The sequence below is a fragment of the Centruroides vittatus genome, unplaced genomic scaffold, assembly GCF_030686945.1.
Source record: "Centruroides vittatus isolate TY-2023 unplaced genomic scaffold, ASM3068694v2 contig_301, whole genome shotgun sequence".
Taxonomy (NCBI): domain Eukaryota; kingdom Metazoa; phylum Arthropoda; class Arachnida; order Scorpiones; family Buthidae; genus Centruroides; species Centruroides vittatus.
The window spans coordinates 2327638-2353205 of NW_027121927.1; the positions used below are offsets into that span (position 1 = coordinate 2327638).

The window sequence follows — 25568 nt, forward strand, 5'->3', positions numbered from 1 at the left end:
CTCAATTTTTTCATCAATCTTTGGTACTAAAATGTATGACTTAATAATCAGTTAAAAATAGAAGTGACTTTATAAATGTGTACTTTGAGTACTTTAATTGTATGTACTGTACAGAATTATATTCTATACAAATATGAAATTGGCACTATTATACGGGATATTTTTACTTTTCTTATCGCTGTAACAGATTGATTATTCAGTAGTTCATTAGGCTACTTCACATTTATTTCTGCTTTGCAAATTTTGTTGCGCATTTCTTATTTAATAATTTTGTTTTTATTTGATGATAAAAACGCTAAAAATCCGATCTGTGGTTTGATTTTCTGAACGTATATTTAGGCTTTTATGCTAATTTAAATAATATAATATAATATATTATTTAGTTATAAAAATACCTACACAAAATATATATTTATTTAATAGAGTAATTAAGTTGCAATTCTGTATGATTCAGTATGTATAGGTATTTTTTCTCATTCGAAAAATGTCTGTATTTTAGTAGTATTTGTTAACATTTTAATTATACTAATTTATTACATAAATAATTATTATATTTAAAAAATTCTTTCTAAATTCATTTCTATTTTTAAGATTTTGCTTTGAAAAAAAAAATGAAGAAATTAAACGATTTGCAGAAGTTTTGGTATAACCTGATTACAGAAAAATACCTCGAAATAAGGAAACTGTCTACGCTATTATGTTTAATGTGTGAATCAATGTATAAATATGGATTAAAGTTTTCCAAAACGAACTTTATAAAACCAACTTTCGATTTAGGCTAATTGATGTTCGTGTGCAAACTTAGCATTCGATGTCAATTGCAGAATTTATACCTAGCTTTATCGAAATTATTTTTTTTAAAAACACATCTTAGAATAAAGGTGTACGTATTTTTATTTATAAAATAAAATAAATAATAGTTAATTACAGAAAAAATGTTATGTGATATTTAGTTTGAGTTTATTAATTTTATTGGCACTTCAGACTGCGATGACTTAAGTTTTATTTTTAATACTGGCCCAAACGAAAAGTAGTTGATGGTTTTCCCGATTTATTTTGCATTATCGCGAATCTCTGTGAACTATATCATATACGGATGACCTATAAATACATGTTTAGAAATGAATAATTGAAATTCTACGAAGAATTTTGACCTTCTTATTTAGAATTAATTTAGTGAAATGAATATTTTCAAATTTCTTAAAATTGATGGCTACCGCAATCAATGCAAATGCAAAAATCTGAACTGGTTGCGAAGAAATCCTGTGTAATTAATAGAAAATATTAACGAATCTACAACATTTTCTTAATCTAATGAGATTATGTATTTAGATTTGCATGGGCGTAGGTCGATTTTATAAATAGTTTTGTAGGTTTGCGACTCGTAAATTCGCTCTGTTTATTTTTATTTAGACATTTAGACTTATTAACTCGCCCAAATATCCAATATTAGTTACTATCGTTTGTCACTCAGTTTAATTATAATCGCGAATATTCTAGATTTGTTGGCATCCCCTCCCCAAAGTGTAAGCCAGGATGCCAACAAATCTCATACCGCCATTCTCTTCATCTTTCTTTTGTGTAGCGACGAAAACAATTTAGTAAATTTAGCCTCGTGTCTGGCCCACTAAATTTATTATTTATCATCATTAATTTGACGTATCGTTTGCGTTTATATGACAAAAATGCTTTCTTTAAACGTTCTCAATGCATAAAATAGGTTTTGTTAGCATGTTTTTTTTACTACCAATACGTTTACAAGAGTTATTCCACTGATAATTTGTGTAAGAAAATGTGTGTTAATCGAGTTTCTCGTACTTCGAGCTGTAGCAATTTGAACTAATGACGTCGAGGGTGAAATAACGATATTAACTCTATTTTTAAAATTAAATTAAATAAGCTCTTACTAACATGCAAAGTTACAATTATGTCGAAAATTCGTATTTGTAATTAATGAAGAATTGCTGAAGTAGAACATTACTTTAACATAATATATAAAAAAGAAAAATGATTTTAAAACATAAATAACGACACCAAATTCTCTATTATATACCGAGATACGATGACGAATTTATTAGAGTAAGGTGACGACTTTAGAATTTTTTCTTTGATAAATTTATTTTCGGTAGAAGTCATTTATAAATTCGCGCGTGCTATTATAAGTAGAGTTATTTAGTTACTTTATTTTCTAATAAAATACTGTAACCGAATAAATTTCCTCTTTAATTTTTTAAATCGAAGATGTAGTGTACACAGACGACCACGACTGTTATTATTTGCTACAGATATAATTTATTATATATCAGCAATATGTTGGTTTCAAATCTAAAATAAATGATATATAAGGAGTCGTATCTTACTCGATGCTTTCCTATTATTTTTGAAATTCATTTTCGAACTCAAACAATTTAATTTTGATATATCGTAACTGAAAGATATCTTAATGTAGGTTGGGAAATTGGATATGAAGTAGGTTAGTAAGTTAAATTCAAGAAGACGAATTATCTTCATCTAATCCTATTTATATCAGATAAGGAAATGAATATCTTTTGATATTTTAGCATCGTAGTGCCAGACATTTAGTCTCTGAAAGGAACCAGATTTGTTATTTTTTATTAGGCAATCTGTAACTTAACGTTAAAATTTATATATTATTTCGGTTGTCTTCTATTTCTGGTATTAATTATCGTTTCGTAGGTGGATAAATTTTAGAATTTAAAATAAAAATTTCGGCCGTCGGTACCTTTCCCTACACTTCGTATCTACGTATTCGAATAGTTAAAGGAAATAAGTTTACGCGTGTTTAAATTAATAATGAAATGAAATTGGCATAAATTCAGAAGATGATCAAGAGTCTGGTTAAGCTCAGTATAGAATGGCGTGTTTAGAATTCCTCGGAAAATACTTCAAAGAATAAACTATCCAAAGAATTCCATTCGATGCCAAATTTCTCGGAAGACAAATTCTTGTTTACATAAAAGAGATTTAATATTTTTCGACAATTAGTTCTTTCATCTAAACGGGTGAAAAGGAAAAAGTTCGCATTTCGAATTCGAATCTCGTAAATAACTTTAAGGATTATAGTTCTTTTTAAATTCGAAAGATGGCACCGCCGGGGTTACGACATAAATAGTAAAAAAAAGAAGAGGGTAAAATTGATGTTTGAGAATGACATCTACAAAAGAAAAAAATGAAGAGTCGGAAAAAAAGACACATGGGAAGTAAACACTCGACATACCACTACCATAATATAAAAAAGAAAGGCAATTTTAAGTCGGAAGAGACCGTATTTAGGTTGTTGCGAGACAGCCAGTTGCGAGTTGTGATTTTTTAACTATCGAATGATTGGTGAGGATGACATTCTCTAAATGGTTGACACGACTATGTGTTTGACCAGGAATAGTTTTAACCGGGAAAAACTCTTTATTAACGATATCTGTCTCGTTTTCTGAAATTTCGCAAAAAATCTCGATAAAAACGTCATCTCGGTTTTATCTTTAGGAATGGATTATAAATAGGCTAATTTTTCTCCCACTGACATTTTTTATGATTTACAGCAGGCGGAAAGTTCTACCTCCTATATTTTTCAAATAATTTCGTGTCGCATTTTTCTCTTTCACTTTAAGGGATAATTTAGTCTACGGTTTCGTTTAAAAACTGTTAAAAATGTCTTTAATTAAGACCGGTTCGTCGCTTGTTACACTTGACTTATTTTTATCTTTCTCAATACGATAAAATATTTAAAATTGGTTGATATAATACAACGTCTTGATACCAGTTTATAAGTTAGCCTTTTATATTCTAAATCTTTAATTTTATATTTAATATTTGTAATTAGAAAATAACTTTTTAATCAGTTGATAAGTATGAAAGAAACAAAATTCGTGAGGATTTGTATGTATTTTTTCGTATTTTTAATTTACTTTCCTAGGCGAAACGGCCTATTATTTTCATACGTAACGAATGAAATGGTGATATTTTTACTTCACATGATCCCAGAAAGTTTTTATTATTCCCTCGACTCATTAAGGAAGAGATAGAATCAAATGCAGCGATTCTTTTCTGCAGAAACTATTCGCGGATGCTTCTCGAATTTCCACTTACTGTTATCGGATACTTTTTCATCACTTTTCGGCACCGCTCTAGTCAAACACAATCGTCACTTTATATTACAATTGTATTGTTAAGAATAGATTTTTAAGTACTCTATTGTGTTTTCGGAATCTTTTTAAATTATCTGACTGTAAATTTTAGAGTGGTTTATTACGTCTTATTCTTCGCTAACCACGTGTTTGAATCGTCTTTTTTCTTTTTCTCTGGCAGAGTACTGATAAGTGAATAGCAACTGACTGTTATGATTTACTGATGAAAAGATAAATTTTATTATTGAAAATACTTTGAAAATAAATAGTTAAAAAAGAAGAAGGGAAAAGTATTTTAGAAATTAAGGGAAGCGTTTTAATTAATTTATTAATATCTTATATTACTAATAAGCAGTTTTAAGTTTCAAAGGATAAAATATTTAAATACGGCGAGTCCTGTTTTAACGGATCCCTATTTAACAGACTTCAGATTTAACAGATAAAATTTCTGTCCTACAAGAAAAACACAACTTTTTTTAAGTTTGCGAATAGAGCATGCTGAAAGATTGGGTCATTCAAGTATGAATTATTCAATATATTATAAAGTATATTGAATAATTAATCAAGATATATACATTGAATAATTAATTGAATAAAATAAACAAGTATGAATTATTTTATATTATTTCTATACTATATCATTTTAATTTATCCTATACATTTTAAGTTCGTTAAATCGAAAATACATTCGATTTAACGGATTTAACCAATTTTCGAAAATAGCACAGTCTCCTTTCCCACAATTATTCTGTTAAATCGTAAGCTAATATTATACTATATTATAAATTATTATATATAACTTATTAGTTTGTTAGTCAGTTTTGCGCTACTAAATTAAAATAAAATAAAATAATTGTAAAATTTGATTAAATTTAGCAATAAAAGTGTAAGTAATAATAAAGTTTCGTTTAAATTATCCTTGATAATAAAAACAACTAATTAACATTTAGAAGAGAATAGAATTTATCCACCGAAATTAATTAAATTCGGAATTGGATTAATTCCGAATTTAATTAATTTCGAAGATAAATAAGCTTTTGAAAATTATTTAATTCAGTCACAGCGTTATGAAAAAATATGTCAAATCGTTAACTTGTTTAAATTAATAATAAATTTATTTAAATTAAAAACTGCGAATTTTCGAGAAAATAAACAAATAAAGAAAATAAACAAATAAAATCAATTTTTGATATAGGCCTATATATATATTAAAGTTTTATAGTTACAGCTATATTACAATTGCAAATATTATCTACCGATAAATGAAGTTTTTAAATGGTTTAGATTTATTTTTTTTTATTTTTAATTATTTCAATGCTAGTATCGAATTTGTAATAGAAATTAAAAGTTACAATCGAAAAAGATCAAAAATGAAAAATTCGAGGGATGAAAACGATGACATAACATTTATCAATAGATCTTTTTCTGTTTATGTCCTGAAAAATTTAAAATTTTAAAATGAAATACAACTCAAATTCATATTTCTTATATCTTACTGAATACAACTTTGGAATTAAGAAGAATAAAATGTTAACATTTTTAGTATATTTTATTCTTACATTTTTTTTTCTGTACGAGAGTTAGTCGTGAGAATATTTGGCGACACATTTTATATGGGAAGTTGGAAAGCAAACTCTGGACGGTCATTCATTCCCCGGCATCCGGGGAATGGATTTTTTTAAATCTTGTGGAAAAAAGAAATATTTGGTAATAAAAAAATGAATTAACTTACTGAAAAACATAAATACTCTCATTTGTTTTAAATGACTTTCGTTTTGAACAGCTGCATTTTTGGGTTTAGGAAAAATCAAATTCTAAACTTTTTAAAATACTTTTCACTTAACAAATGTAATCTTTTTTGTTTCCATTGCATTTGTTACTTGTAGTGAAATTAATACCGATCTCTGTATCAGTTAAAGTAGTTATTTAATTACAAAATATGCTAACTGATTGATATAATAATTTAATATTACTGTATATAAATGGCGAATTAATTTTATATTGTCTAAAATATTTCTTTATTTAATTGTTTTAAATTTGTATTAAACTTATTTAAATAAATGTTTCATCAAAGACATTAGATAAAAGCATGAAAGATCTCTCGATTTTCTCGAAATATAAAATCGACGTCATTTTTTTATGTCATGCCATTGCAAAAGCGAAAGAATGACGTCAAACAGACGTAAGCAAGTACTCTTCCCTGTAAGTGAGAGTTAAACAAATGATAAATCTGTACGTTTTTATCTTAATCCAATATATGTTATCTGTCTTACGCAATGTATAAATATCGATTAGTTTATAAACGTAGTAAGACTTCAATGTGAAATTTTTTCGCCGTTTTGTAAAATATCTTAAAATTCTATATTAGAAAAGTATTTAATATTTCTGTAATGTCAAATTATATTGAAATATTCTATACAATCCCGAAATAAAATAACACGCAAATAGATTTGCTCCGGTTTATATGAATTTTTTGATGTTTTGGTCAAAAATTTGAAGTTCTTCGTACAGGCCTATAATTTTTCGTTATAAAATATAACCGGTTGTAAATCTATAATAAAAGAAAAAACAGTAGATATTAAAAGTGTTTTATCACTGTGAACGGGAAGTGGCATATGGTGAACTTGAATGTAACCTTCGTGATGAAACGTATTCTTTTACGATTTGCAACAGGAAAGAAAGAAAAAAGAAAAAAATGATCTCACAGTATACAGTCCGTAGATTCACTTCGCATTAGAATAGCATCACATTTAAAAAAGTTCCTTTATTTAAGGCCTGTAGTAAAATTTTAAATTAAATATTTATCATTTATCATTAATTTTCTACTTTTATTCGTAAATAAATCAAAGTAAATATTTAAGATTTTATAACAAACTTTTTAAATTAGGTTTTACGTTAATTAAAAATTATGGCCGTTCTACTTTTGAAACCAGGTTAGACTTTTTACGGGTCGACTTATTACCTCAAATTCTTGAGTTAAACTAATCGTTCTAGATTAGTAATAGTAATATTATTTCATTCGAAGGAATGAATTCGTAGGTTTGCACTTTACCGAAAAAGGAACTAGTTCAGGAATTTGTTTTCTAGTTATTTTACTTCATTTGCACGTTACGTAAAGTTAAATTACGTGATCTATGCGCAAAGTTACGATTTTAAAGAAACTAAACGAAGTTCTTAACACGAAGCTAAACGCATTAATTCTCTTCCTTGATTGGAAATAACGAATATATAGGCCTATATATATATATATTTATTTATTTAAATTTAATTTTATAATACAATTATTTTAGTTAAGGCAAACCCTGGCGAAGCATCTTGAAATGTGTAACTGTGACATATTTCGTCTACAGTTAAATTTGCTTTTAAATTTTTGAATAAAACTTTTAATATTAACATGTTAATTAATAAAATTTTATATTTTATTAATCAATACTTTAATATTAAAAGTTTTAAAATGTTTTTCTGTTTTATCGTTTTTCTTTTCTAAATTATCTTTGACTTCGAAATCGTAAACGTATTTAGAACGTAAATGATATTTCGTTGACGTTCTAATATTAATTAGAAAGAAAATATTCGAATCGTTCATTTAAAAATAATAGGAAATATGAGATATAAATCAAACATTTGAATTAGTTTAACTGAAAATAAATGACGTAGTAGCCTATAATTGCGTTTTATAAATATTGGATATTGCTTTGCAAGTTCACATGATTTTTATTTTAAATTAAAAATAAATATCATTTCTACGAAATATATAATTTAAATCAAATTTAAGTACTCGAAAAATTAAAGGATAAATTAATTAATATACATTTAAATTTAATTTACGACTAATGAAACAAAATTCGGTTAATCATAATTTTTCATTAAATATTAATCATATTAAAACTGATGAAAGAACTATTTAATTCATTGTTACATTTAATTCAAGTTGAGGTTGTCGAATCGAAAAGCATTTATGACCACATACAATTTTTTAATTATTTGTTCGACTGCATTTATTAATAATATACGGAATTAATGCTAAAAACTAAGGATGGTCATAAATTAATTTAAAGATAACGTGTTACAAATACAGTGAAAGCTGCTTAGGCGACCACCTGCATTCGACGGGCACCTGTCAAAATGGGCAAAAATTTTTGGCACGGAATAGTTTATACATAGAGTCTTCGTATAAGATACCCGTATTAAACGACCACCTGCGTAACGCGACCGCGGGCATCGATTTTTGGTCCGAAACAACATACAACTGTAATAAGCGACCACTTCCGCCAATATATCTGGTCTAAACTCTTTGTCGAACCCACCTCGGGCACTTCTCCCACCCTTGAAATTAGGTGCAGGTGTTAATGAATTAGTCTAGCAACAAAAGAAATTCATTTCAGTTTGTTCGAAATTGTCTGAAAACGAAAGAAATGCAAAGTGCTGTCGTTAGAAGATCGTGTTAAAGTTATCAGAGAAAGTGAAAATGGTTTATCACAACCGCAATTAGTGGCAAAGTTTAATTGTGGAAAAACGAAATTTATGCTACCGTAGACCTACAGTATTTTCCTTAAGGGTATAAAATATTGTACACGATACAATTAATCGGCTGATCTCATCGTTTGATAAAATTTATTTTATTTATTTTTTTTACGCTCATATACAGTACATGTGCGATAAATAGTTTCTGTTATCAACCTGCCTTATTTCCACGATATTTTAAGAAAAATAATATCCAAGTAATTTTTGTACGCAAAATATTCAAAAAACAAAACAAAACAAAAAAAAACAATAAACGCATTAATGCAAAAATCAGTTTTACAGGCAACCTTCTTTTTTCGATTCCGCCACTGTCATTGGACAATCGCAGAAAGTAATGAAATCGTATTATGAGAAAAAATTAAAAAATCGTTTTATTATTAATAATTTTTTATTGTAGGCCTACTTAAGTAAATATTAAATATTAAATAAGATTAAACGAACGAAAATCAAAACCAAAGTGATGGAGAGATACGACTCGCTTGTATATCGAAGACGTAATACACGTAACTGAGAAGCGAACGAAAAGAACCGAGTTGAATTAATTAATTCGGAAAAAAGAATGTGGATTATAATCGAGAAAATGCGAATATTGTATTAATCTTTAAAATATTGGTATTAAATCTGTCTTATAAAATCACGATGACTCCTGTAAATCGAGTTATCCGATAAGAATAAAATACAATACCAATATAACCAATATAGCTCTATTGTTGAAAAAATTCGCGTATTTTTGCTCACCTCGAGTTTTGCTTAGTAGAAATGGTTAAAAAGTGCGCAAAATAAATACGGAAATACGGTATTACAGCACCACTAGTATTGGACGACCACCTGTCTAAATTCTAAAAGACCACTTTTTGAAGGAACCGTGGGTGGTAGCCATAGACAGGTTTTACTGTATTGAAGAAAAATCGTGCATTTTTTTTCAATATTTGTTTCCAGAGATTATAATTTGATAGTATTAAATCGTATAGGAAAAAAATTTTAATTTTAAAATATATAGGAAATGAAAATTTCAAAGATATTTTTCTATATATAAATCATAAGTATAGAAAACTCCTTTAAAGTGTTGTTTGGATCAAAGTCCTTATATTTCTATATTTCTATTTTTGTATTTAGATATGATATTTTCTATCAGAGCCCAAATATTTCAAATAACCTATTTGAAAACACAGTTTTATATAAAAAATTCTCGAAACAGATTTTGATATTTAATATTAGATTTTACATTATATTTATATACTTTGCTACAAATGTAGAATCTCTCATTCGATTTTCTTTAAATAGAATGAAATATAGATAAGAATTTCATTGCTTTTTATCACTATAAAGACGAAACTTTTTCTCTTCTCTAAATGTTAACGATGTAATAATGCATTTCTGCCATAATGAAAAAAAAATATTAATTAATTAGTCATTAATTTAGCATTGAATGTTCGGAACTATAAGATCGTTCAGTCATTTCTAATAGATCGATCTAGGAAGAATGAAATTAAAATAATAATAATAATCTAGTTTGACCGAAGTTAAACATATTTCGAATATCGCAATTTTTAAAATGATAAATTGTCGATATAAAAACTTATGAATACTATAAAACATATTTATTATCTAATAATAAATAGCATAAAATTCACATTCGGTTCTAATTCATCGAGAAACAGTAATTCATAAATTCGTATATAATTTTCATAAGAACAAATAAATACACTTTGCTCAAATTGTGTTTCGTTGCTTTAAACTTTAGTACCGGTATTATGAGTTTTTACCGGTCAAATTGTATTTTAGTATCTGTATTATCGGATTTTTTATTAAATTAATCGGTCACAAAATCTTTCCGATGTCACATTTTACGTAGAAAATATCAAAAACCCAAATATATATATAGTATGACTTAATTTTACTACTCGTAGTACAATAATAAAATCAAAATTATATGCTTGTATTACAAAAATTTTGGAGTGTACTACTGTGCCAGTTTAAAATTTGAAGTAATATTACTACGGTATAATTAGAAGAGTCGCCGTTTTAAAGTCTCAAATGAATAAGATATATTTTAAAAGGCACTGTATACGTATTAACAACAATTTATATCTTTTGTTTTTCAGAAATCTTTTTACTTTTATATATATAAAAAAAACTGGTTTTTGTTACAGAATGATATAGTAGTGGCAACGAGAGGTTCCTTATTCAAATATATATTTAAAAATTATCAAAACGTAATTGTGGGAAATCTTAAACAGTAAACACTAAAACAAAATTTTCAAAGATCGTATTTGGTAACTTAAAAAATCATTTTTAAAAATACGAAAGTATACTTTTAAAATTTAATAATTTGAAAAGCCGATTTTTAAAAATCTCTAGTTTTATGTAGGATCTCTAAGAGCATTTAGAATAATTCTTTAATGGACTAACCATTTTAAGAAGACCGAAGAGACTTCAAATTTTTATATATTTATTTTTAAATTTTATTTTATTTTGAAAAATTTTCAATATTGTGAAGAAATTATTCGAAACGTGAAAAGATTGAATAAAGTTTGTTACCAGAAATTGCACGGAAGTTATCTGTATCAATTCTGTCATTAATCGATTATTATAATAATGAATAATGCTATTAATTGCTTAAGCGAGAACATTTCACAAATGCATTTTATTTTTTGTTTATTTCAATAAAGTTGCATTCTTCTCTTTGGAAAAAGTGTTTAATTTAATAAATCGCGCCTTAATTAATTAATGAAATTATTTATTGCTGAAATAAACTGTTTTAAATTAGAATCGTTTCTATTTAACATTTAGATTATAAATTATTATATTTTAAGAAGAGTGATTTAACCATTTACTCTTTTGAAGGATTTTTATAGAATTTAGACAGACACTCGAAACCTGCGGTGACTCGCAATTCTGTTATTTTCATATCTGTTTATATTAAAATTTACGTTGTAAAGTCGGAATTCATTTTGGTTAAACGAAAAATAAACTATGAAAATTTAATTACTGTAATTAAGTAATCAATGTTTGATTAAATTGATATTTCATAAAAGATCAACTTAAAAGTAGATGCCGACAAATTTAATTCTGTCGTCAGAAAATTGCATAAAAAACCGTATTTCACATATCTTAACTTCGATAACATACAAAAATTATACTTTTTAGATTTGTTTATTTATTTTTTCGTTATGTGATTCGAAGGTGACGTTGATCCTGACAAAATCGAATAAACCATTCGTGTAATCGAAACACCCGAATTAGAGGATATCATGTTTGTGCTTATAGGTTGTATATTCTATAGGTTCCTATAGGACAGGGGTGGCCAACTTTTGTGTACATAAGATCTACTTTTTATCTTAAAAATGTGTCGCGATCGACTTGTCGTCGTAGGCATAGTCAAAGTGGCGAGGGGGGGTGTGAAATACATACTATGTTTATACACTGTGCTTCAGTACGAGGTGCACTCCCGCGAGCTATGGGTAGATAAGGAAAATATATGTTCAAAACTATTTTCTATTTTTAAATCACTTATTAAGTTTTGAAGATATAAGCTCATAAAGAAAATTAATTTCCAGACCCATCTTTTGATATTTGCAGTTACGCGTTCATTCCGTACAGGCGGCACCTAAAAAAAAAATCGATTTTTCGACACTTTCAAGATAGATTTTTATTAACTTAAAATATAATTTAATTTTTTTTAATCAATTACAATGTATAAATTGTGGTACTATTTGTTCGTAAACTTGAAAAAGTTGTTATAAAACTGCACAGTACGGCTGATAATTTGATTATAAGATTTTACTTTCGCGATTTTTTTTTGGGCGAGGAAAATTTATCATGGAAGAATGATATAAGATTTTTAGACTTATTTTTTGCTAATCTATCAATAGCTCGCGGGAGTGCTCTTTGTACTGAAAACGCTCTGTATATCTACCTACGTAAAAAACAACGTAATTATTTAACGGGCCAAAAACTCACGTCCAGGGGAATTAAAACAACACGAGTAATTATTAACAATATTTATTAATTCAAATTAGCTACTGATAAAGACAGATTTAGAATTTATTTTATTACGTTACATTAATGGGAGGACTGAGTTTGCACGTCTCTTACCAAGGAAACATAATTAGGTGTATATTCTGACAAAGATAATAATAATGATTCTTCAGTATGGGAATCAGTCAGGACAGAATGTTTAGTCTTCGTTAACTTTAAGTATGAAAATGCCAGTTCACACAGGTATGTAGTTCCGAAACAGGAATAAATATATTTGCTACATTTGGTGATACTGGGATATTTTTCTCAATTGACGTATTTCGAAAAATCCAAAAATATAGAGGCCTGTTGCCAAAAACGCTCACTTATCAAGTAAATAGATAGGTAAGAAAAGCCATAATTTAATTTAAAACATAAAGAACAAGTACTTACATTTTAAACAAATGAAAAATTGAAACTCAACGTTGTCACCGTGGATAAATAATATTGATTAATAATAATAATATTGTTAATACTAAAGAAAAGAAGCTACCGCATGACAGTATCAAATATTCAAGCTAAATGGCTGTGTTTTCTACGAGTCCAGTCATAACTGCATGCATATTGTTGGTTTTGCGCGTTACGTTCACGCGTTGCGTTCAGTTACAAGTGTAACACATTAAGTCAAGACATCGCGAGCGATCGACCAAAATTTGGCATCGCGATCGACTTGTTGGCCACCCCTGCTATAGGATATATGCTGCATGCTGTAGGCTTACACAGCATGCTTCAGAAAAAACAAGGAATAAAGTTATTTTCAATACATCTAAAGAGAATAAAATTTAAACTCGAAGCAAAAATAATATGGCGATTTTCAAAAGCTAAAACAAAAATTATCATTTTTATTTATCAGGAAATTATTTTTAGCCTAGATGAAAATATTTTTGTTGGGAAGTTGGAATAAACAAAGCCGGTAGGCTACTTGCCGAAATTTAAGTTAGTAATTTAGAACGTAAATTATTTCTTCATTATTATTATAATTATTGTTTGTTAAAACATATTTCTTTAAGGCGTATATTATGTTTAATCCGTATTCAATTTTGTTTAATTTTTAATTAATTAATTTTATTATTTTGTATTACAATCATCTTATAAATAATAAGCAATACATAAAATTAATCGTAAACAATAACAAATCGTTTTATTATTTGTTATTAATTGAAACAATTACATAATAGTTGAGATGAAATTCGTAAAATCGGATTTTAAACATATTACTCTTATAGTACGGTAAGCGATTTTTAAAATTATTTTCGTCCGAAAAGTAGAACTATTTCTTATTATATTAAAGTGTAGGATTATCAAAACGTTTTCGATTAAAGAACAAATTATTATTATTAATATTAGCCGCGCGGGGTTTTAACAATTAACTGGAAAATGTATAGCGGGAGAGAATAAAAGAGACGTTATAAGCCACAAGCAATAGAGAGGTACCCGTGTCATTCTTCAAACGTCCTCTAAAACGAAGCGAGAGAAACTAGACATACGTCAACGGTTCTACTTCATTATTTACAATAATAAATCCGATCGATTTACTTTAACCATTGAAATAATTCAATCAACGACGGGAAGAAAGAAAATAAACTGCTCCGACCTAGACTGGGTGAAGGAAGTGCCAGAAGAACGAGACCGACTCGTCCCGACTTTCTACAAAAAATCTAAAGAATATCTGTACTTTTATCTCTTATTATATTTTAAAAAAGGAAAGAATATCTCGTATATCGATTGTCATAAAAGCTAATAGACATTTTTTTCTGTATTATCTTTTTAACTTTTTTTTAAAAAACTACCGAGCCTCTGTAAAGAATAAGTCATGTTTAATGTAAAATAAAGCCTATATTTTATTCGCTGTTTTAACAAAATTCACGAACGTATTTATAACAAAGCGTGTTTTGTTCCGAACATTTCTACGTTTAATAAAGGTATTAATGTATCAAGGTTATCAAAAATTCAAAGTAATAATTTTATTACATGTAATTAAATAATCAAAATAATATAATTTTATTACAATAAACTGCTTATATTAAATGTAACATGTACACATAATCATTGGTTTTATTTTTAACTCGTTTTTTATATTTAATTTTTAAATTCATTTTTTCTCTCGCGTCGTTATTTTATATTATTGTATTTAAATCTTCTCGACAGATGGCAGTAGCGATCGACGTTTTAACCTTTTCCCTCCCTTCTCTTCCTCTGAGCAACAAAAAACTTTCTATCCTATAAATAAATTTTAAACTTATTAATCAAAATTAAATAAATGTTAAATAAAATATTAATGAATATTACATTTATTTATTCGATTTCCTGTGTTTTTTTTAATACATAAAAGGTGAATTTACATTGTCATTTTTATTGTCATTCTGTTAAAATAAAAATGAAAAAATAAAATACGCTTAAAAGTAGACAAAATACAAAAATTTGGTCGATGCTATACTCTTATATTGTAAACTTATATAATTTATATACAGTATTTTGTTGCAATAAATAAGAGAAATATAATAATCTTACGCTGTACAGTTTTTGAAATAGAAATAAAGATTTTTATGATGTTTGAAAGAACGTTTGGAAACCAATATATCTTTTATTCCTTTATAAACGATTTGGAGCCGAATAGTGTATTTAGAAAGATGCAAGTCAGCTTCGATGTTATTAAAAAAACAAAATTATCACGAAAACCTGTTGAATGTATTCATTTTTATAACAGTTCATATTACTATTTCGTTCCTATTTCTTTTTATTGATAACGTGTTTTAATTTAGTAAAATAAATAATTAAATTCATTTTGTTACGACTAAAAATTCTTTAATACAACAGATATGTTTTTATTATGCTGATTTTATTTTGATATTAACTTAAATTTAAATACAAACCTGCAATCGTTCCTCTTGATTAATTGAAAGGTATTTAATTTAAAGATTTACATCCGAATAGATTTAGAATATTACTTTGGTTGTTTTACTTTCGCTGGATTTTCGCAATTATAATTTACTGAATAAATTTGTAAATACATAATAAAGGGAATGTATTAGTCATTAGTCGTTACGCTTTGATAATTTGTAAAGGAAATTCTTACAAAACATATCTTTAAAAACACCGAAATAGTTTTTAAAATTATGTTTATTATTATTATTATTATTCTGCTAAAATTCTACTAAATTATTAATTTTTAAACTGATAAAATTATAAAATCCTTTTTCGCATATAAAACAATTTATGTTGTTTTTAATGTTTTAGAAATTTTCTCAGGAAAAAGAGTCAAAATTTTCTAAAAATTATGAAATAATTAACCGAATTTCTGACTTATTATTTAGAATTGATGCTAATTTTAAGTTTCATTGTAAAATTAAAGTAATTATCATCATTTATTTAATACGTATTTGATTATGGAACTTTACTTTTTTCTATTTTATTTAAAACGTTTTAAATCTATTTAAGCGCGATGTTTTCGAAAGCGTTTTATCTTATGGCTGAGGAGAGATGGATCGGGAAGAATGGTTTATCTTTCGAAATATTGTTAGATCATATTTTCTAAAATCAGATTTCGTCGAGAACCAGTTTGTTCTACGCGCTATAAATCGCGTTAATGAATGGAAAGCAGGCGAAACTAAACGCTAAATCAAATTTTATTGTAAATGAAATCGTCGTTACATTATTTAAATCTCTATATTTTGACGAAATATTATAATAATATTCTAATTACCGACGAAATCTGGTCGAAACTGGTATGGCATTTAAAACGTACTATACGTTACGTGTAACCTATTTTTCTATCTATAACTTTAATAAATTATACGAAATAATGTAAAAATACAGTTAAAACTCGATTTAGCGCCATAACTTGTTTGCATCTGACATTAACATATTAAACCGAAGACCAAATAGTGATATTTACGTACAGTACTGAAGTCGTATGATTTGGTGGTAATAATTTCGCTTGCGCTTTGAAATTTTACATTTAGTAATTTACAAATACAAAAGAATTTTCTAAATTTTAAAAGGAAATCATTGGTTGCGCTATTTAGGAGAGCGCTACGTCGAGATTTGACTTCAATTAACTCATTTAAATATATAACTTTTAAACATTTCGATTCAAAATATTTACATAAATCAAATAAGAAAGGTTAAACATCAACAAAGACTGTATAAAAATCCAATTATTAAGAGGTAAGTCGATAAATTACATTTTAAAAAACGAGCTGTTTTAATCTGTAATGTTTTTTTCAAATGTTTTCTTAACTTTATTCAAAATCTTGAATGCGTAAAATTAAATCGTATAAAATCCTCCGAGGTTTGCTTAACAAACATCATCTACTAAATAAAAATATACAAATGCTTCTTACCGAAAAGAAAATAATTATTTTTACTTGTCGCAAAGTTTGTTTCTTCGACATTTTAAAATTCGAGTCATTAAAAATTGTAAAAAATTGTTTTGTTGTGTTCACTGAACCGTTTCCATTTGTACGATTTATTGTTATATTTACACGAAAATATTTTCCATAACGATGTATTTATTTCAACATTTTCGCTTAAAAATAGAAATAAATAAATAAATAAATAGAATTGCGTCCTTAAAAAGCTTTTAACCTACAAAAATGAGACGTCGAATATAAGTTTAAATATATATGTTTTTTATTTTAGAAATTATAAATATAAAAGGTTTATATTCAGTAAGAAGATAGGACTTACAAGAATATTTATATATTCTATAAATTGAGCGATAACGAGTTTTAATTGCTTGGACTGTGTGGACGGGGCTTTAGCGTCAGTGATATAATAGAGAAAGATATTTTGACGTTCATAAACGCATCAGGAACACGCTCCGGGCCTGTAACAGATCCGGTTAATTGGATATTTATCAAAATAGCTATCGGGATGTTATGCGATTATCGGTTGGAAAAATTGATCCCCCCGTTTGCTCGAAACGAATTCCCTCAAATTTACAAAGCGTTCCGATTTTAGTTAAGTATGGTAAAGATTTTTCTTTTCGATCGTCGAAGAACAAATTGAATCAAAAGCGAAAATGTCTTCTTAATTAAATCTTGTCGACTTAATTAGACAACGTCGAATGGAGAAACTCTTAATGACTTTCGCTTGGCGTCAATTACGGAAAAGCCTCACTTTGTTTCCTTTCTTAATAACCTTTTATGAAGGAGTCAATAAGGGATATTTCTTAATTAATCGGAATTAACCGCGTGGATGATACGAAAGGACGGAACGGACCGAGACGATTCGCTTTCTACAATAAAAGGAAGTATAGAAATGCACGCTTTGGATAGGGGATGAAAAGCGGCCTCTACCACCGATCCTTTTGTACCTTCCTATAAACTGCGCCTGCTCTATTATGAAAATGTAGGTGGGTCGTATAAGCGGTTAGGTATCGGAAGATACTAGTAGTCGAAGCGCTCTTTGTTTCAGGTAAGCTGACGCGACATTCTTCGCGTCGTCGCTTCCGTACCTTCGCTCGCGACACTGAACTGACTTCGCGCGACGTTTGCCTTTAACCCATTTTCGTTACAATTAAATGAATAGTGTCGCTTACTTATTTCGACAAAGTTAACTTTTAGCACGCTCCGTAAATTATTATCGAATTGAAAAGATTTAAGTAAATAAATAACGTGTCTACTTATTTTAAAATTAATATTTTACTGTATTTGTTAATTATTTTCAGTAGTTGAAATAATTGGATATTTTTTAATTAACATACGATTTTTAGTCAATCCTGACGTAAATTTGATATAAAAAGTTTTGCAATTTTTTAATGTTTCTATAAATTTGTATTTAAAGTATTCGATTAGAGATTTGCAAATATTTTCAAAGAAATAAGCGATAATATTCGAATTTATTAAAGTATGCAAATAATTCAAATTATGAAAATGACGAAGGGAAAAAAATGAAAAATTTTTGTTAGAATTTTTTAAGCGAAATTGTAATAACGTTATTAAAGTTAATACAGGTATATCTTAATGATGCGCTATCTATTCAAATAAACGATAAACGTAAACAGGTAATTATAAAAACGATCCGAGCAAAGGGAAGAAGAAGAGGGATCCAAATGTCAAGTAGGTTATTTGAATTCTCTACCGTCTTCGATTAGTCGGAAAAAAGTCGAAGATAACGTTTTCGCTGCGCTTTTTATTTTAATAATTGTGTTTTCCGAATGCAAATGAGAATTTTCGATTTGTTTGCTTAGATTAGTTGACGATATGTCTTTTTTTCAGGTACTTTATTCTCAATCGAAGTTAAGATTAGTCGGAATGACGAAAGAAGAATGCGTGGCAGCGGTGATTGCGGTCTCTTTAATTGGAATGATCGGTGAGTTGGTGATAAACTAAAACTTTATTTATCTCTCGTTGCTTCTGTTTATGTTCATTTCAAATTTATTTTCGGAAATTTCAAACAATAGGCTTATTTAAAGGATGTTATCGAAGAAATAACAAATTAGATTTCAAATAAGTTTTACGTCCTGACGACCGTCCTGACTAACCAGCTGACAAAAAAAATGATTAAATAAAAGACTTATAATAACGAAGAGACGTATTATTGGTCTTTTCGTTATTCGTCTTGTATCCGTTTGAATCTGAAAGTGGACTTAAGTTCGTCGTACCTCCGCATCTGGTTAATTTTGGGTCGAGTCGAATTTTAAGGTGATAAGCTGTGTAAATCAAATATACCAAGACCATATCCTATATTTGATTATCACGAAAATATTGCGAAGCAGTAAAAATAGGCTCTTTAACTGACGTCTAGAACTACGTCTATCTACTGAATTGCTTGCAAGCTAATCTGTATCACGTAAATTGATTTATGCATAACGAAGGTAATAAATTACTATCAGAGATAAAATTATTTGACTGAGGACTTTAAACCTTCATTTTCGTTTATAATTAAATGTCCAGGAGAAATGCGATAATGACATTTTTCATCGCATTTTAAGTCTGGATTCTTTGACGTATCAAAACTACGAGTAAAAGTTAAAAAAAATATTGTTTAAAAAATTAGTAAATGTAATTGTCTAATTAATTTGTCGCTTATACATATATTAACAAGACATACGTTTGAAAATACGTTTTAGTTTTAAACGTAGTTTTGAAAATATATATTTATTTTATTTTAATGTAATATGCAATGGTAATTTAAAGGAAATTTATATACCAGAAATTGAATTTTTTATATGAGTTTGTCGTAATTGCTAAGTTTCGCAGAAGTTTAATACAGATTATATAATCGTAAAGTTAATTCAATGAAATAGGAAAATATAAAAACAACTGACCACAGAAACCTGATGTGACAAGAGCTTATCATAGAGATTGAAAAGTACAACACATTCTGTAAGCGTATTATCAGATCAACAATATTCTATGACTCTAAGTGCTGGATATATAAAAACAAGACATTTTCAAAGGTTGTAAGGTGACAGATATGAAAATACTAAGATGAATATAAAGAGTGTCTGAAAGACGAGTAGGATATAAAATGAAAACGTCAATGTAAGTTAATTGTAATAATGTATGTAACAATGTATTGTAATAGTAAGGATGGAATTGAATCTGAAGTGATTGTTTTCTCAAAGGGTAAGAAGGCCGAATCAGTACAATATTCATGAAGATAGTAATAAATAATAATAATTATTATAAAAAAAATAATAGACTTCGTAGATGACGTGGTTAAAAGGTGTCAGAGAAATCGAAGAGTTGTAATTCCGAACCACTCACCAACTCTGGTGGGTCAGGCTCTTTTCTAACGGGGATACTTTCCATCCGATCACGTAGTCTTAATGTGATGAAATGAATGACATCGATGTAAGGACTTTCCTGTAAAAGCTACAAGAAATTACAGATCTATTATCTTTTCTCTTTTTTATTTCTATTTTATATAGGCTAATTCTCAATTTTAGAACTACTCCTGCTAGATTTTGATTATTTTCTCGCACGAAATTTAATTTCCGACTTTTGCTTCGCAGAACAATCTCGTTCTTATCGTACTTTGTGGATCAATTTTACCTTTTTAAAATATTCGCTAATACGGAAGAACAGAATACATGTTACATTTTTTACTACATGCCTCAAATGTATTTTTATTTTATGCTAATTATTGACGAATTGACTTGAAAGTAGGAAGACGAAGTCGCTTTTTTCGCTTAAATCAGGGGTTAAGAACCCCTACAAATAATATTGTATGGGTTCTTAACCTTTTCCATGTATTGATTAATCCTTTAAAAAAATTTTTTTATCGAACTCCTACAATATTATATATAAATATATATGCAAGTCTCCTACATAATTTTTAAAATGTATCTTCCTATATTTATTTGAGAACAAAAAAAAAAAATTGTAAAATTTGTAATGCTTTTAAATAAATTTTTATATTTACAAAGTTTTATCGAGCCCCTTCAAACTTTCTTCGACGGGGCCGATATTGGCCCGTTAGGGGAACCAATTCCCTAAGGGTCCAATATCGACTCCCGTTGGGAAACCTTGGCTTAGGTGGCTATTAGGTGAATTATTGCAAGTTAAAATTTAAATCTTATGTACGAATTGCCAAGAATAAGAAAAACCAATAAATTAAATTACAAATTAAAGACAAGAATAGATAAAGGTTCGCAATTATTCAAAATCCTGTTTGGATGAAGGAGTATTGTATGTCTCTCACACACCACCATCAAATATTTCAGAAATTAACATTATAATACTGTTTTCGGCTCACTATTTTGTGGATATAATTACATCGAAATAATTACATAATGAAACTTGAACATCAATTTACTCAGAATTTTAATTTTGTAACATTTTCATCAGTAGTGTCTTCAATTCTGTTTAAAATATTTGGAATAGTTTGAGCAATGTTAACGTGTAGATTTGTCTCCATAGAACGAATTTCGAAAAGAATTACAAAGTGTAAAAAACTTCGCATCGTATTTTGCTATTGCGTCGAGTTTGAATTTCACGCTTTTCCAAACTGAAATGATTAACGAAATTTCCTAAAAGTAATTTCTCGTTTATCTCCAGTCATTTCTATAGACGTAAATGTGTTTTCTTCGCAATCTCTCTCTTTTTACTTTCCCGGCTGTTATGTATAACAGAAAGAAAGTATGGCCATCGGTCAAAAAAGTTCCCCAAGATTTTTACATTTTTCGACTCAGGACACCTTGAAACGTCGAGAAATGCAAAAAAAATTCGGGTTTTTTTTTGTATGTATTAATGTTAGCGAGTGAGTGTGTGTGGGGGGGCACGATTTTTTTCACCCTGTTTGAAAGCTTAATAACTGCTGTAATTTTTGTCGAAAATTTCTAAAATTTTGCAGGGAAGTTCTTTATTAGATGGATTTATGCTATTAAATTTGATGGTTAAAGGTCGAGGGATGGGGAGATAAAAGGGGTCGTGTGTATCTCCAGTAGGATCAGACTTAATAACGGTTTTACTCGTTATTAGCATTTACAATGTTTTACAAAATTTTTATAAAAAATTGTAAACTTTTTGCCATTTTATAATTGTTAAAAATATATATATATATTTTAAAATAAATATGATAACAGATGGCCCCACCAAATGTCGCCTGCAAAGTTAAGCAACTCGTTTCTGGATTTTTAATTTATAGATCGCCAGTAATAATAGGTTTCTCATTGTTCTAAGAATATGATTTATTAATTTTTCATTTCCTAAAACGATATCCCTAAAACTTTTGAAAAAGTGACCTGAAATACGAATCATCTAAGTTGAAATGTGCTGATTAAAATACATTTATCTTACAGAAAATTATAATATAAATCATAAATCAAAGTATAATAATCCGATTTCTGTATTAAGTGAAGTCGATTTGACTAAATTCGATGCTTTTACAAATTTTGAATTTGAATTCAAGAGATGCAAATTTAGTTATTTTTAAACATTTATAAAGACATCTAATTCAATCAAATCCAGAAAATGAAGAGTTTCCGTTCTATCCTAGTTGCACATTAAGATTAAACTTTTGTGGAATTAAAATCTTACAAATAATTTAATTTAAGCGGTAGTCCAATATGGAAGGTTTTATCCGATTACGTTATAACCATTAATTATTTAGAACGTATTCTAATTATGTAAGTAAACAATTGGATTTCTTATTAAGGAATAGCGTACGAGAGATTTCGAGGTATTGTTACCTTTTAACGAAGTTCGTCCATCGTTCCTTAGTTGATGTTTATGTATTGTACTGTACAGTACAATACATAGTGAATCGTTATGGATGTTACGTCGACAATTATGATACTGTCGTTTTCATAAAGACTACGGTTCAGTAACGAAATCACTCAAAAATGCGTAAATTTCATTAATTTAAAAATTTAATGTAACATAATAAGATCTTAAGAAAATATTAAACAATTAGCGAATGTTTTCTTTTGTGACTGAACGCGTGTATTTGCAAGTTTTGATTCTGAAATTATTATATCGTTTTGCAGTAAGAATCGTGGAATGGCAATTATTTGATTATAGAACGAAATTTCAGTAATGTAATTAAATATATTAATTGTTTTATTACATTTTTTTTAATTTAGATTTTTTTTACAAGTTCAGCAGTCCCTCGTTATATCGCGGATTCGGATATATCGCACTTGTTTGGCGGTCCCCGAATTTTAAAAGCACTTGAATCAATAAATTTTAAATTACCAATTGCCATTTGAATTTTTTTTTTTTTTTTTTTTTTTTTTTTTTGCAACGAAATACGGTATTTTATTCCTTCCGTTATCCTTGAAACTACTGCAGGTAAAACAATAAATTTATCAAGATCTAAATATTCAAAACAGGTGGACAGATCAATTATCCGTCAATTCACACAAAGGTGGGAAAATTCGAATTCACTCCTTAATGTGTAAGGAAAAGATTTCTTTATTTCAGAACAGAAAGTTTTAAAATTTTTATACAGTAGTAACTTTATTTTGCGTTTTAGAGAATATTTACTGTGTAATTTATAAGTTTTGATGTTCTATTCTATGTTCAATATTTAAAGCCAGCGACAGGAGATGTCAACTTTTACCAAGAGCACTTTATTTTTGGAACGGACTGTACAGGTACAGTACAATACGTTGTGTCTTGTCTTCGTTTTATCGTATCTCTTTTGACGACTCCTTGAGCGTTTACCAAAGACATTTATCTATTTACAAATTGTTATTACGTATTAAATACAGTAAAAACTCGATTACTTCTTAGAGTTTGAGTTTTTACCTCTTTCGTCTTTCTGGATTATTCGTCAGTGTTTAATTTAATTTTTGGAGTACAGTAGGGTTACGGTATTTATTTATTATTTTTTTTTTTTGTTATTCCTATAATTGGGTCATTCAAATATGTTGTCACTAGGATTTAACGAGTAAGTTTAAATCCTTTGTGACTACGTACTTTCTCCCTGACATATTTTGTCATTAATTTTTAGACACTCCTCCTATGCTGATGTCATAGGTCAGGGGTCAACAATCTTTCAGCGGTGTTATGCTGAACGTAAGTTATAGTGTTATTCCGAGTGCTGACATGATTCCACCAAGTTTATTATATATATTATTAAAATTAGTCTGGTTATAACGGACTTCAAAAATGTATAATTTTGAAGTTAAGTTGTTAATTGAATTACGTTCTTACATGTGAAGCGCTTGCAGAGCCGTAACTAGGGTATGGCCAATGTGACCCCCGCCATAGGCGCCGATTTAATAAAGGTGCCAACGAGAAGGTTTCGGAATAATATGTATTCAAAATTAATAACACAAAAAATTTTTATATTTATATTTATATAGTATTTTGAATGTCATTAGATAATATTTTTACAATAGCATTTTTTTCAAATAAAATTATTTTTTTAATAATAAAAATTAAAAAGGCGCCATTTTTATTCTTGGCCATAGGCGTCCAAAATCCTAGTTACGACTCTGAGCGCTTGCATAACACGTAGCTGGCGACTCGGAGAGTAAATGCATGCGCTGTAATGGAAATATACAAACAAGAGATTCGTTTTTAATGTACCACGACCTTCGCTGAACTGTGACTTCCGTTTAAATGTGTAATTAATAATTAAAATATAATTTTTACTACATTTTTATTCAATCAGAAAATGCCACTGAAAATCGTCCCGCGTGCAACGTTTTTCTCTCTCATAAGTGATAAGCTATCCTCTGATATTAAAATCAAGTATTTCTGTAAAACAGTCTCTACTACATTAATTTATTCATATTTCTTGCCAAAACAAAGCTAATTTTAAAAATAAGCCAATTAAAGAAAAATGAACTGATTTGCCACAGAAGAATCTGATGACCTAGATTTAAATTAATTTGTTATATATTAGTATATCTTTCAGCTGTGTCATTATCTGTAACCCGTATCCGTATAGGTTAAATTGTTGCCATTATCCTTTTATATTAAAAGTACTACTAAAGAACTTCCAAAAAAACATATTAACACAGCTCTTCTACTCCGATTCTCAACGAATAATAGACTTTCTGCTAAATTCAGTTTTTTGAAACTATCGTTGGTCAACCCAACTTTGATGATCCAACCGATTTTGTTTCGACGTGAATTTTCTATTCTGATTTCAGGTTTAATATTAAACTATTTATATAGCTCTCAATTTCGATTAATGACTATATTCATCATTGGTCCAAGAAAAGTGGGAGAAACAAGCCTCCACGAGAATTTTCAACATCAATATGTTGGAAGCTACGTTCACAACGTTGGTGATAACAATATAAAATTAATTGAAATCCACATTTTCATTTTTTTTGTCCTTTTTTTTAATAAAACATTGGAGAACCATGGTTCGAGTTCGGGTAAATTTTCATGCTATAGTTGCCATGGCAACTACGGGTCCCGTCCCTCCCCATTCAACCGCCTTCACTATGACCTATAGTCCTAGACAATGTAT

The 25568-nt window shown here is 28.2% G+C and overlaps 1 protein-coding gene across 3 annotated transcripts in view; it reads left to right on the forward strand.

Annotated features, from left to right (window-relative positions):
* The window catches only part of LOC136972779 (uncharacterized), a 46166-nt gene that overhangs the window by 4335 nt on the left and 16263 nt on the right, over positions 1-25568 (forward strand). Inside the window, exons 1-2 of one of the 3 annotated variants that reach the window (XM_067267426.1) lie at positions 17801-18104; positions 18908-19001. In XM_067267426.1, the coding sequence (XP_067123527.1) occupies positions 18944-19001 (58 nt within the window). In that variant the 5' untranslated portion in view covers positions 17801-18104; positions 18908-18943. Of the gene's footprint in view, positions 1-17800; positions 18105-18809; positions 19002-25568 lie in introns of those variants that run through there. The other 2 variants (XM_067267425.1, XM_067267424.1) reach the window with 2 other exon arrangements.